Here is a 13,988-nt window from a genome sequence, read left to right on the forward strand (position 1 = left end):
TCTCTGCTCTGTACCCCTGTGCATCTGCCCCGTACTCCTGTGTCTCTGCTCTGTACCACCGTGCATCTGCCCCGTACCCCTGTGCACCTGCCCCGTACTCCTGTGTATCTACTCTGTACCACTGTGCATCTGCCCCGTACTCCTGTGTCTCTACTCTGTACCACTGTGCATCTGCCCGTACTCCTGTGTCTCTGTTCTGTACCCCTGTGCATCTGCCCCGTACTCCTGTGTCTCTGCTCTGTACCCCTGTGCATCTGCCCCGTACCCCTGTGCATCTGCCCCGTACTCCTGTGTCTCTGCTCTGTACCACCGTGCATCTGTCCCGTACCCCTGTGCACCTGCCCCGTACTCCTGTGTATCTACTCTGTACCACTGTGCATCTGCCCCGTACTCCTGTGTCTCTGCTCTGTACCCCTGTGCATCTGCCCCGTACTCCTGTGTCTCTACTCTGTACCACTGTGCATCTGCCCCGTACTCCTGTGTCTCTGCTCTGTACCCATGTGCATCTGCCCCGTACTCCTGTGTCTCTGCTCTGTACCACCGTGCATCTGCCCCGTACCCCTGTGCATCTGCCCCGTACCCCTGTGCCTCTGCTCTGTACCACTGTGCATCTGCCCCGTACTCCTGTGTCTCTGCTCTGTACGCCTGTGCATCTGCCCCGTACTCCTGTGTCTCTGCTCTGTACCACCGTGCATCTGCCCCGTACCCCTGTGCATCTGCCCCGTACTCCTGTGTCTCTGCTCTGTACCCCTGTGCATCTGCCCCGTACTCCTGTGTCTCTGCTCTGTACCCCTGTGCATCTGCCCCGTACACCTGTGTCTCTGCTCTGTACCCCTGTGCATCTGCCCCGTACTCCTGTGTCTCTGCTCTGTACCCCTGTGTTTCTGCTCTGTACCCCTGTGCATCTGCCCCGTACTTCTGTGTCTCTGCTCTCTACTCCTGTGCATCTGCCCCGTACTCCTGTGTCTCTGCTCTGTACCCCTGTGTATCTACTCTGTACCACTGTGCATCTGCCCCGTACTCCTGTGTCTCTGCTGTGTACCACTGTGCATCTGCCCCGTACTCCTGTGTCTCTACTCTGTACCACTGTGCATCTGCCTCGTACTCCTGTGTCTCTACTCTCTACCCCTGTGCATCTGCCCCGTACTCCTGTGTCTCTGCTCTGTACCACTGTGCATCTGCCCCGTACTCCTGTGTCTCTGCTCTGTACCACTGTGCATCTGCCCCGTACTCCTGTGTCTCTGCTCTGTACCCCTGTGCATCTTCCCCGTACTCCTGTGTCTCTGCTCTGTACCCCTGTGCATCTTCCTTGTTTTCCTGAGTCTCTCTTCTGTACCCCTGTTCCGTACCCGTGTCTCTGTTCCGCAGCCGCTGTGTGTCCGCCCCGTACCCCTGTGTCTCTGCTCTGTACCTCTGTGCCTCTTCCTAGTTTTCCTGTGTCCCTGTACTGTACCCCTATGTGTCCGCCACTTACCCCTGTGTCTCTGCTCTGTACCTCTGCGCCTCTTTCTTCTTTTCCTGAGTCTCTGTTTCATACCCCTGTGTTACTAGTCCGTACCCCTGTGTTTCCATCCGCTACCCCGTGTCTCTGTTCTGTACCCCTATGCTTTCACCCAGTACCCCGTGTCTCCGTTCCGTACCCCTATGCTTTCACCCAGTACCCCGTGTCTCTGTTCTGTACCCATATGCTTTCACCCAGTACCCCGTGTCTCTGTTCCGTACCCCTATGCTTTCACCCAGTACCCCGTGTCTCTGTTCTGTACCCCTATGCTTTCACCCAGTACCCCGTCTCTCTGTTCTGTGCCCCTATGCTTTCACTCAGTACCCCTGTGTCTCTGTTCCGTGCCCCTATGCTTTCACCCAGTACCCTGTGTCTCTGTTCCGTACCCCTATGCTTTCACCCAGTACCCCGTGTCTCTGTTCCGTACCCCTGTGCTTTCACTCAGTACCCCTGTGTCTCTGTTTCGTACCCCTATGCTTTCACCCAGTACCCCGTGTCTCTGTTCTGTACCCCTATGCTTTCACCCAGTACCCCGTGTCTCTGTTCCGTACCCCTGTGCTTTCACCCAGTACCCCTGTGTCTCTGTTCCGTACCCCTATGCTTTCACCCAGTACCCCTGTGTTTCTGTTCCGTACCCCTATGCTTTCACCCAGTACCCCGTGTCTCTGTTCCGTACCCCTATGCTTTCACCCAGTACCCCTGTGTCTCTGTTCCGTACCCCTATGCTTTCACCCAGTACCCCGTGTCTCTGTTCTGTACCCCTGTGCTTTCACCCAGTACCCCTGTGTCTCTGTTCCGTACCCCTGTGCTTTCACCCAGTACCCCGTGTCTCTGTTCCGTACCCGTATGCTTTCACCCAGTACCCCTGTGTCTCTGTTCCGTACCCCTGTGCTTTCACCCAGTACCCCGTGTCTCTGTTCCGTACCCCTATGCTTTCACCCAGTACCCCTGTGTCTCTGTTCCGTACCCCTATGCTTTCACCCAGTACCCCGTGTCTCTGTTACGTGCCCCTATGCTTTCACCCAGTACCCCTGTGTCTCTGTTCCATACCCCTGTGCTTTCACCCAGTACCCTGTGTCTCTGTTCTGTACCCATATGCTTTCACCCAGTACCCCGTGTCTCTGTTCCGTACCCCTATGCTTTCACCCAGTACCCTGTGTCTCTGTTCCGTACCCCTATGCTTTCACCCAGTACCCTGTGTCTCTGTTCTGTACCCATATGCTTTCACCCAGTACCCCGTGTCTCTGTTCCGTACCCCTATGCTTTCACCCAGTACCCCGTGTCTCTGTTCTGTGCCCCTATGCTTTCACCCAGTACCCCTGTGTCTCTGTTCCGTACCCCTGTGCTTTCACCCAGTACCCCGTGTCTCTGTTCTGTGCCCCTATGCTTTCACTCAGTACCCCGTGTCTCTGTTCTGGACCCCTATGCTTTCACCCAGTACCCCGTGTCTCTGTTCTGTACCCCTATGCTTTCACCCAGTACCCCGTGTCTCTGTTCTGTACCCCTATGCTTTCACCCAGTACCCCCGTGTCTCTGTTCTGTGCCCCTATGCTTTCACCCAGTACCCCCGTGTCTCTGTTCTTTACCCCTGTGTTTTCACCAGCACCCCGTGTCTCTGTTCTGTGGCCCTGTGCTTTCACCCAGTACCCCGTGTCTGTTCTGTACCCCTACGCTTTCACCCAGTACCCCGTGTCTCTGTTCTGTACCCCTATGCTTTCACCCAGTACCCTGTGTCTCTGTTCTGTACCCCTATGCTTTCACCCAGTACCCCGTGTCTCTGTTCTGTACCCCTATGCTTTCACCCAGTACCCCTGTGTCTCTGTTCTGTACCCCTATGCTTTCACCCAGTACCCCCGTGTCTCTGTTCTGTGCCCCTATGCTTTCACCCAGTACCCTATGTCTCTGTTCTGTACCCATATGCTTTCACCCAGTACCCGCGTGTCTCTGTTCTGTACCCATATGCTTTCACCCAGTACCCCCGTGTCTCTGTACTGTACCCCTGTGTTTTCACCAGCACCCCGTGTCTCTGTTCTGTGGCCCTGTGCTTTCACCCAGTACCCCGTGTCTCTGTTCTGTACCCCTATGCTTTCACCCAGTACCCCGTGTCTCTGTTCCGTACCCCTATGCTTTCACCCAGTACCCCGTGTCTCTGTTCCGTACCCCTATGCTTTCATCCAGTACCCCGTGTCTCTGTTCTGTACCCCTATGCTTTCACCCAGTACCCCTGTGTCTCTGTTCTGTACACCTGTGTTTTCACCAGTACCCCGTGTCTCTGTTCTGTGCCCCTATGCTTTCACCCAGTACCCCGTGTCTCTGTTCTGTGCCCCTATGCTTTCACCCAGTACCCCGTGTCTCTGTTCCGTACCCCTATGCTTTCACCCAGTACCCCGTGTCTCTGTTCTGTACCCCTGTGTTTTCACCCAGTACCCCGTGTCTCTGTTCTGTGCCCCTATGCTTTCACCCAGTACCCCGTGTCTCTGTTCTGTACCCCTATGCTTTCACCCAGTACCCCGTGTCTCTGTTCTGTGCCCCTATGCTTTCACCCAGTACCCCTGTGTCTCTGTTCTGTGCCCCTATGCTTTCACCCAGTACCCCGTGTCTCTGTTCTGTACCCCTATGCTTTCACCCAGTACCCCGTGTCTCTGTTCTGTGCCCCTATGCTTTCACCCAGTACCCCCGTGTCTCTGTTCTGTGCCCCTATGCTTTCACCCAGTACCCTATGTCTCTGTTCTGTACCCATATGCTTTCACCCAGTACCCGCGTGTCTCTGTTCTGTACCCATATGCTTTCACCCAGTACCCCCGTGTCTCTGTACTGTACCCCTGTGTTTTCACCAGCACCCCGTGTCTCTGTTCTGTGGCCCTGTGCTTTCACCCAGTACCCCGTGTCTCTGTTCTGTACCCCTATGCTTTCACCCAGTACCCCGTGTCTCTGTTCCGTACCCCTATGCTTTCACCCAGTACCCCGTGTCTCTGTTCCGTACCCCTATGCTTTCACCCAGTACCCCGTGTCTCTGTTCTGTACCCCTATGCTTTCACCCAGTACCCCTGTGTCTCTGTTCTGTACACCTGTGTTTTCACCAGTACCCCGTGTCTCTGTTCTGTGCCCCTATGCTTTCACCCAGTACCCCGTGTCTCTGTTCTGTGCCCCTATGCTTTCACCCAGTACCCCGTGTCTCTGTTCCGTACCCCTATGCTTTCACCCAGTACCCCGTGTCTCTGTTCTGTACCCCTGTGTTTTCACCCAGTACCCCGTGTCTCTGTTCTGTGCCCCTATGCTTTCACCCAGTACCCCGTGTCTCTGTTCTGTACCCCTGTGTTTTCACCAGTACCCCTGTGTCTCTATTCCGTACCCCTATGCTTTCACCCAGTGCCCCTGTGTCTCTGTTCCGTACCCCTATGCTTTCACCCAGTACCCTGTGTCTCTGTTCTGTACCCCTATGCTTTCACCCAGTACCCCGTGTCTCTGTTCCCTACCCCTATGCTTTCACCCAGTACCCCTGTGTCTCTGTTCTGTACCCCTATGCTTTCACCCAGTACCCCGTGTCTCTGTTCTGTACCCCTGTGTTTCCACCAGTACTCCGTGTCTCTGTTCTGTACCCCTGTGTTTTCACCAGTACCCCGTGTCTCTGTTCTGTACCCCTATGCTTTCACCCAGTACCCTGTGTCTTTGTTCCGTTCCCCTATGCTTTCACCCAGTACCCAGTGTCTCTGTTCCGTACCCCTGTGCTTTCACCCAGTACCCCGTGTCTCTGTTCCGTACCCCTATGCTTTCACCCAGTACCCCGTGTCTCTGTTCTGTACCCCTATGCTTTCACCCAGTACCCCGTGTCTCTGTTCTGTACCCCTGTGTTTTCACCAGTACCCCGTGTCTCTGTTCTGTGCCCCTATGCTTTCACCCAGTACCCTGTGTCTTTGTTCCGTACCCCTATGCTTTCACCCAGTACCCCGTGTCTCTGTTCCGTACCTCTATGCTTTCACCCAGTACCCCTGTGTCTCTGTTCCGTACCCCTATGCTTTCACCCAGTATCCCGTGTCTCTGTTCTGTACCCCTGTGTTTTCACCAGTACTCCGTGTCTCTGTTCTGTACCCCTGTGTTTTCACCAGTACCCCGTGTCTGTTCTGTACCCCATGTCTCTGTTCTGTACCCCTGTGTTTTCACCAGTACCCCGTGTCTCTGTTCTGTGCCCCTATGCTTTCACCCAGTACCCCGTGTCTCTGTTCTGTACCCCTATGCTTTCACCCAGTACCCCGTGTCTCTATTCTGTACCCCTATGCTTTCACCCAGTACCCCCGTGTCTCTGTTCTGTGCCCCTATGCTTTCACCAGTACCCCGTGTCTCTGTTCTGTACCCCTATGCTTTCACCCAGTACCCCGTGTCTCTGTTCTGTACCCCTATGCTTTCACCAGTACCCCGTGTCTCTGTTCTGTACCCCTATGCTTTCACCCAGTACCCCGTGTCTCTTTTCTGTGCCCCTATGCTTTCACCCAGGGTTCCGGTATGAATGGTCGACAATGTTAAGGTCAACAGTCAACAGTCTTTAGGTCGACCACTATTGGTCGACAATGACATGGTCAACATGGACAAATGGTTAACACATGAAAAGGTTGACATGGATTTTTTTACTGTTTTTGGTGTACTTTTTCCCGCCACATGACCAGGAACCCCAGTTAGTGTACTGCGTCCCCTTGCATGTACTGCGTCCCCTTGCATGGCTCGCTCCGCTCGCCATACTGTGGGCAAGGTGCCTCGCCCCGCTACCGCTGCGCTCTGCACAGGTTACCGTTCCCAATTGTAGTCAAGTATGAAAAAGTTACAAATCTATTTTTTTTATTTATTAAAAAAGCCATGTCGACCTTTTTATGCGGCGACCTTTCACGTGTCAACCATTTTCATGTGTCGACCATGTCAATGTCGACCAATAGTGGTCGACCTAATGAGTGTCGACCTTAACATTGTCGACAATCTGAACGGATACTTCACCCAGTACCCCGTGTCTCTGTTCCGTACCCCTATGCTTTCACTCAGTACCCCTGTGTCTCTGTTCTGTACCCCTATGCTTTCACTCAGTACCCCTGTGTCTCTGTTCTGTACCCCTATGCTTTCACTCAGTACCCCTGTGTCTCTGTTCTGTACCCCTGTGCTTTCACTCAGTACCCCTGTGTCTCTGTTCTGTACCCCTATGCTTTCACTCAGTACCCCTGTGTCTCTGTTCCGTACCCCTATGCTTTCACCCAGTACCCCATGTCTCTGTTCCGTACCCCTATGCTTTCACTCAGTACCCCGTGTCTGTTCCGTACCCCTATGCTTTCACCCAGCACCCCGTGTCTGTTCTGTACCCCTGTGCTTTCACCCAGTACCCCGTGTCTCTGTTCTGTACCCCTATGCTTTCACCCAGTACCCCTGTGTGTCTGTTCCGTACCCCTATGCTTTCACCCAGCACCCCGTGTCTCTGTTCCGTACCCCTGTGCTTTCACTCAGTACCCCTGTGTCTCTGTTCCGTACCCCTATGCTTTCACCCGGTACCCCTGTGTCTCTGTTCCGTACCCCTGTGCTTTCACTCAGTACCCCTGTGTCTCTGTTCCGTACCCCTATGCTTTCACCCGGTACCCCTGTGTTTCTGTTCCCTACCCCTGTGCTTTCACCCAGTACCCCGTGTCTCTGTTCCGTACCCCTATGCTTTCACCCAGTACCCCGTGTCTCTGTTCCGTACCCCTATGCTTTCACCCAGTACCCCGTGTCTCTGTTCTGTACCCCTATGCTTTCACCCAGTACCCCGTGTCTCTGTTCCGTACCCCTATGCTTTCACCCAGTACCCCGTGTCTCTGTTCCGTACCCCTGTGCTTTCACCCAGTACCCCGTGTCTCTGTTCCGTACCCCTGTGCTTTCACCGAGTACCCCTGTGTCTCTGTTCCGTACCCCTGTGCTTTCACCCAGTACCCCTGTGTGTCTGTTCCGTACCCCTATGCTTTCACCCAGTACCCCGTGTCTCTGTTCCGTACCCCTATGCTTTCACCCAGTACCCCGTGTCTCTGTTCTGTGCCCCTATGCTTTCACCCAGTACCCTGTGTCTTTGTTCCGTACCCCTGTGCTTTCACCCAGTACCCCGTGTCTCTGTTCTGTGCCCCTATGCTTTCACCCAGTACCCTGTGTCTTTGTTCCGTACCCCTGAGCTTTCACACAGTACCCCGTGTCTCTGTTCCGTACCCCTATGCTTTCACCCAGTACCCCGTGTCTCTGTTCTGTACCCCTGTGCTTTCACCCAGTACCCCGTGTCTCTGTTCTGTACCCCTATGCTTTCACCCAGTACCCTGTGTTACTGTTCCGTACCCCTGTGCTTTCACCCAGTACCCCGTGTCTCTGTTCTATGCCCCTATGCTTTCACCCAGTACCCCGTGTCTCTGTTCCGTACCCCTATGCTTTCACCCAGTACCCCGTGTCTCTGTTCCATACCCCTATGCTTTCACTCAGTACCCCCATGTCTCTGTTCCGTACCCCTATGCTTTCACCCAGTACCCCGTGTCTCTGTTCTGTACCCCTATGCTTTCACCCAGTACGCTGTGTCTCTGTTCCGTACCCCTATGCTTTCACCCAGTACCCTGTGTCTCTGTTCTGTACCCATATGCTTTCACCCAGTACCCTGTGTCTCTGTTCCGTACCCCTGTGCTTTTACCCAGTACACCGTGTCTCTGTTCTGTGCCCCTATGCTTTCACCCAGTACCCCCTGTGTCTCTGTTCCGTGCCCCTATGCTTTCACCCAGTACCCCGTGTCTCTGTTCTGTACCCCTATGCTTTCACCCAGTACCCCTGTGTCTTTGTTCCGTGCCCCTATGCTTTCACCCAGTACCCCTGTGTCTCTGTTCCGTACCCCTATGCTTTCACCCAGTACCCCTGTGTCTCTGTTCCGTACCCCTATGCTTTCACCCAGTACCCCTGTGTCTCTGTTCCGTACCCGTATGCTTTCACCCAGTACCCCGTGTCTCTGTTCCGTGCCCCTATGCTTTCACCCAGTACCCCTGTGTCTCTGTTCCGTGCCCCTATGCTTTCACCCAGTACCCCTCTGTCTCTGTTCCGTACCCCTATGCTTTCACCCAGTACCCCTGTGTCTCTGTTCCGTGCCCCTATGCTTTCACCCAGTACCCCTGTGTCTCTGTTCCGTACCCCTATGCTTTCACCCAGTACCCCGTGTCTCTGTTCTGTACCCCTATGCTTTCACCCAGTACCCTATATCTCTGTTCCGTACCCCTATGCTTTCACCCGGTATCCTTGTGTTCCTGTGATTCTTTTCCATACCCTTGTGTCTCTTTCCTATACCCCTGTACCTCATTCCCATACCTCTGTGCCTCCTTCCTACACCCCTGTCTCTGTCCTGTACCCCTGTGCCTACATCTTATACCCCCATGTCTCTTTTCCCTACAATGTGTCCCTGCGCTGTGCCCCCATATCACCATTCCAAGTCTTTCTGCCCTGTGCCCCCATATCACCATTCCGCGTCTCTCTGCCCTGTGCCCCCATATCACCATTCCGAGTCTTTCTGCCCTGTTCCCCCATATCACCATTCCGCGTCTCTGCCCTGTGCCCCCATATCACCATTCCGAGTCTTTTTGCCCTGTTCCCCCATATCACCATTCCGCGTCTCTCTGCCCTGTGCCCCCATATCACCATTCCGTGTCTCTCTGCCCTGTGCCCCCTTGTCCTGCGTGTTATCACCCTGTATCCCTTCTCTGCTCGTCACCTGTCCATGCCACCCTGTGAGCTGTGCCCCCTGTATCCATTCCCCTCACATCCCCCTCTCACTTCTCGTTCTCTTTGTAATCCCTCGCTCCCTTCGGCGTGGGTGACATCAGTGTGTCTCCTCCCTCCTGCTCCTTCTCTCGCTCCCTCTCTCCATCTCTCTATCGCTCTCTAGACTGCAGAATAAAATCAGGAATGATGCGGATGCTGCGGCTCTCTCCTGCCACATCCATGGGCTGTCTCGCTGCCCTGCCTCTGCCTGCCTGATCTGGCTGTCTCCCTGTACAGCATCCCCTCTCCCCTCCGTCACTCTCTGAGCCGCTCTCTTGTGTTGCTTATCACACACAGTATTTGCTTTTTCCCTGCCAGTCTCATCATTCCACCTGTTCTCCCTCTCGCTCCCCCCTGTTGATCGCTCTCTGCGCTCTGCCTCGCGGTCTCTCCCATCTGTGGAACATTTTCTGGTGTCTGCGCTGGAAGCTCCCCGCTCTCTCGCACCTTTTAACCCTCTCCGTCTCCTGCGTGTACAATGACTCCCTCAATCCCTACTCTTTCAGGCCTCCTCATCCTCCTCTTCACCCCTCTCCCCCAGTGATGTCTCCCCCCCTGGTCATGTTTATCGCTCTTTGTCTATCTGTCTTGACCCTCTTGCTGTGTGATGCGGTCTCAGGTAAGAAATTCCTGCACGTGGGTGCTCTCTTCCCCATGAGTGGCGGGTGGCCCGGAGGACAGGCCTGCCACCCAGCCGCCCAGATGGCTCTAGAGGATGTCAACAACAGGAGGGACATCTTGCCGGAATATGAACTTAAGCTCATACACCATGACAGCCAGGTGAGCGTCAGGACTGGGGTGGTATGTGGGGCACCTTTGATGTTGGGGTACCTGTGATGTGGGTGGGGGGCACAGCCGAGACCTGAGACTGTGAAAGCCGGGATGATACGGCGTTTGGGTGTTGCTAGGTAACAGGGAAGAAGTTACCTGTCTCACCTATATGTGACACCTGTATGGTCAGCTTGTAGTGACAGTGAGTGCTGCTCGGTGACAGGAGAGAGACGGGAACTCTCTGCTGACTAGTTCCGAGACAGCATGCAGGTGACAATAAAAGCGGAACTCAGTAATTGATTCATTAGTCAGTGACTATGGATAAAAACAGGGACAATTATAGGAGGTGTATTGGGAGCGAGGAGATGTTGAATGGCCGTGGCAGATAGGAAAGTGAGAGGGTTAGCGTATGAAGTAGAAGCCGACAGAAAGTGAGGGGGAGGTAGAGATCTTGTGTGAAAGTGACAGCAGACAGAAAGAGACAGCAGGGGAGGTGAGAGACAGCAATTCCAGCAGAGGGGACGTGAGACCACCGCAGGGGGGGGCCCGGAGACGGTGTGAGTGACCTTTACTGAGACTATGAGAGGGGGGGAGAGCGCAGGGGGTGCAGCCAGTCTCTCTCGCAGGATTACCCCCTGCGCTCTCATTATTCCACTTAGCTCTCACTGTTACCACGGCAACAGAGGAAAGGGTAAAATATTCTGGAGAAGGGAGATAGACGGGGAGAGAGGAATGGGCAGAAGGAAAGGGGGGGGGAGAGAGAAAGAGACAGATGGAGAGAGAGAGAGAGACAGATACACGAGGTAGAAAGAGAGGATGAGGAGGGAGAACCAGCGGTCTCGTTATCTACCTGCTCTCACTGTAACCCACACGGTCTCAGTCACAGTACACAGATGAAATATGCATGTCTGTCTTCCTATGACTTATTCTTCTCCTCTATCTGTCCTGCGCTGATCAGTGTGACCCCGGCCAGGCTACACGCCACCTGTACGAGTTGCTCTATAATGACCCAATCAAGATTATGCTGATGCCAGGGTGTAGTAGTGTGTCCACTCTTGTGGCAGAAGCAGCCCGCATGTGGCATCTCATTGTGGTAAGAGACTGTCTCGCTGCTGAGATCTGCAGTTACCTGTTCTCTCCCCCTAATGTTCAGTCCCAACCTTCATCAGCTTCTAGTTACAGTAATCCTGATCTCTATAGTCCTCTGTCCTCCTATCACTCTCACTGCCCCTCTCATCCTCCGATCTGTCACTCTCACTGCCCCTCTCATCCCTAGATCTGTCACTCTCACTTCTTCCTCTCATCCGCCGTTCTGTCACTCTCACTGCCCCTCTCATCCTCCGTTCTGTCACTCTCACTGCCCCTCTCATCCTCCTGCTCTTTCACTCTCACTTCTTCCTCTCATCCTCCGTTCTGTCACTCTCACTGCCTCTCTCATCCTCCTGCTCTTTCACTCTCACTTCTTCCTCTCATCCGCCGTTCTGTCACTCTCACGGCCCCTCTCATCCTCCGTTCTGTCACTCTCACTGCCCCTCTCATCCTCCTGCTCTTTCACTCTCACTTCTTCCTCTCATCCGTCGTTCTGTCACTCTCACTTCTCTCTCTCATCCTCCCTCTGTCATTCTCACTTCTTCCTCTCATCCTCCGTTCTGTCACTCTCACTGCCCCTCTCATCCTCCTGCTCTTTCACTCTCACTTCTTCCTCTCATCCGTCGTTCTGTCACTCTCACTTCTCTCTCTCATCCTCCCTCTGTCATTCTCACTTCTTCCTCTCATCCTCCGTTCTGTCACTCTCACTGCCCCTCTCATCCTCCTGCTCTTTCACTCTCACTTCTTCCTCTCATCCTCCTGCTCTTTCACTCTCACTTCTTCCTCTCATCCGTCGTTCTGTCACTCTCACTTCTCTCTCTCATCCTCCCTCTGTCATTCTCACTTCTTCCTCTCATCTTCTGTTCTGTCACTCTCACTTCTCACTCTCATCCTCCATTCTGTCATTCTCACTTCTTCCTCTCATCCACCGTTCTGTCACTCTCACTGCCTCTCTCCTCCACCGTTCTGTCACTTTCACTTCTCCCTCTCATCCTCCGTTCTGTCACTCTGACTTCTCCCTCTCATCCTCCGTTCTGTCACTCTCACTTCCCCTCTCATCCTCCGTTCTGTCACTCTGACTTCTCCCTCTCATCCTCCGTTCTGTCACTCTCACTTCCCCTCTCATCCTCCGTTCTGTCACTCTCACTTCCCCTCTCATCCTCCGGTCTGTCACTCTGACTTCTTCCTCTCATCCTCCGTTCTGTCACTCTCACTTCCCCTCTCATCCTCCCTTCTGTCACTCTCACTTCCCCTCTCATCCTCCCTTCTGTCATTCTCACTTCCCCTCTCATCCTCCGTTCTGTCACTCTGACTTCTCCCTCTCATCCTCCGTTCTGTCACTCTGACTTCTCCCTCTCATCCTCCGTTCTGTCACTCTGACTTCTCCCTCTCATCCTCCGTTCTGTCACTCTGACTTCTCCCTCTCATCCTCCGTTCTGTCACTCTGACTTCTCCCTCTCATCCTCCGTTCTGTCACTCTGACTTCTCCCTCTCATCCTCCGTTCTGTCACTCTGACTTCTCCCTCTCATCCTCCGTTCTGTCACTCTCACTTCCCCTCTAATCCTCTGTTCTGTCACTTTCTCTTCTCCCTCTAATCCTCTGGTCTGTCACTCTCACTTCCCCTCTCATCCTCCGTTCTGTCACTCTCACTTCCCCTCTAATCCTCCGTACTATCACTTTTACTTCTCCCTCTCATCCTCCGTTCTGTCACTCTCACTTCCCCTCTCATCCTCCGTTCTGTCACTCTGACTTCTCCCTCTCATCCTCCGTTCTGTCACTCTGACTTCTCCCTCTCATCCTCCGGTCTGTCACTCTCACTTCTCCCTCTCATCCTCCGGTCTGTCACTCTCACTTCTTCCTCTCATCCTCCGGTCTGTCACTCTCACTTCTCCCTCTCATCCTCTGTTCTGTCACTCTCACTTCTCCCTCTCATCCTCTGTTCTGTCACTTTCTCTTCTCCCTCTAATCCTCCGTTCTGTCACTCTCACTTCTCCCTCTCATCCTCTGTTCTGTCACTTTCTCTTCTCCCTCTAATCCTCTGGTCTGTCACTCTCACTTCCCCTCTCATCCTCCCTTCTGTCACTCTCACTTCCCCTCTCATCCTCCGTTCTGTCACTCTCACTTCTCCCTCTCATCCTCCGTTCTGTCACTCTCACTTCCCCTCTCATCCTCCGTTCTGTCACTTTTACTTCTCCCTCTCATCCTCCGTTCTGTCACTCTCACTTCCCCTCTCATCCTCCGTTCTGTCACTCTCACTTCTCCCTCTCATCCTCCGGTCTGTCACTCTCACTTCTCCCTCTCATCCTCCGTTCTGTCACTCTCACTTCCCCTCTAATCCTCCGTACTATCACTTTTACTTCTCCCTCTCATCCTCCGTTCTGTCACTCTCACTTCCCCTCTCATCCTCCGGTCTGTCACTCTCACTTCCCCTCTCATCCTCCGTTCTGTCACTCTCACTTCCCCTCTCATCCTCCGGTCTGTCACTCTCACTTCTCCCTCTCATCCTCCGGTCTGTCACTCTCACTTCTCCCTCTCATCCTCCGTTCTGTCACTCTCACTTCTCCTCTCATCCTCCGTTCTGTCACTCTCACTTCTCCCTCTCATCCTCCGTTCTGTCACTCTCACTTCCCCTCTCATCCTCCGTTTACTTCCCCCTCTCATCCTCCGTTCTGTCACTCTCACTTCCCCTCTCATCCTCCGTTCTGTCACTCTCACTTCTCCCTCTCATCCTCCGGTCTGTCACTCTCACTTCTCCCTCTCATCCTCCGTTCTGTCACTCTCACTTCCCCTCTAATCCTCCGTACTATCACTTTTACTTCTCCCTCTCATCCTCCGTTCTGT

General features: G+C 53.9%; 1 protein-coding gene across 3 annotated transcripts in view; it reads left to right on the forward strand.

The window, feature by feature from the left end:
* Nucleotides 1–13,988, forward strand: part of GABBR1 (gamma-aminobutyric acid type B receptor subunit 1) — a 236,394-nt gene that overhangs the window by 149,626 nt on the left and 72,780 nt on the right. For all 3 annotated transcript variants that reach the window (XM_063938299.1, XM_063938300.1, XM_063938301.1), the window contains 2 exons: nt 9,906–10,066; nt 11,016–11,150. In XM_063938299.1, coding sequence (XP_063794369.1) covers nt 9,906–10,066; nt 11,016–11,150 — 296 coding nt within the window. The remainder of the gene's footprint in view (nt 1–9,905; nt 10,067–11,015; nt 11,151–13,988) is intronic.

This window comes from Pseudophryne corroboree, chromosome 8 (assembly GCF_028390025.1).
Source record: "Pseudophryne corroboree isolate aPseCor3 chromosome 8, aPseCor3.hap2, whole genome shotgun sequence".
NCBI lineage: Eukaryota > Metazoa > Chordata > Amphibia > Anura > Myobatrachidae > Pseudophryne > Pseudophryne corroboree.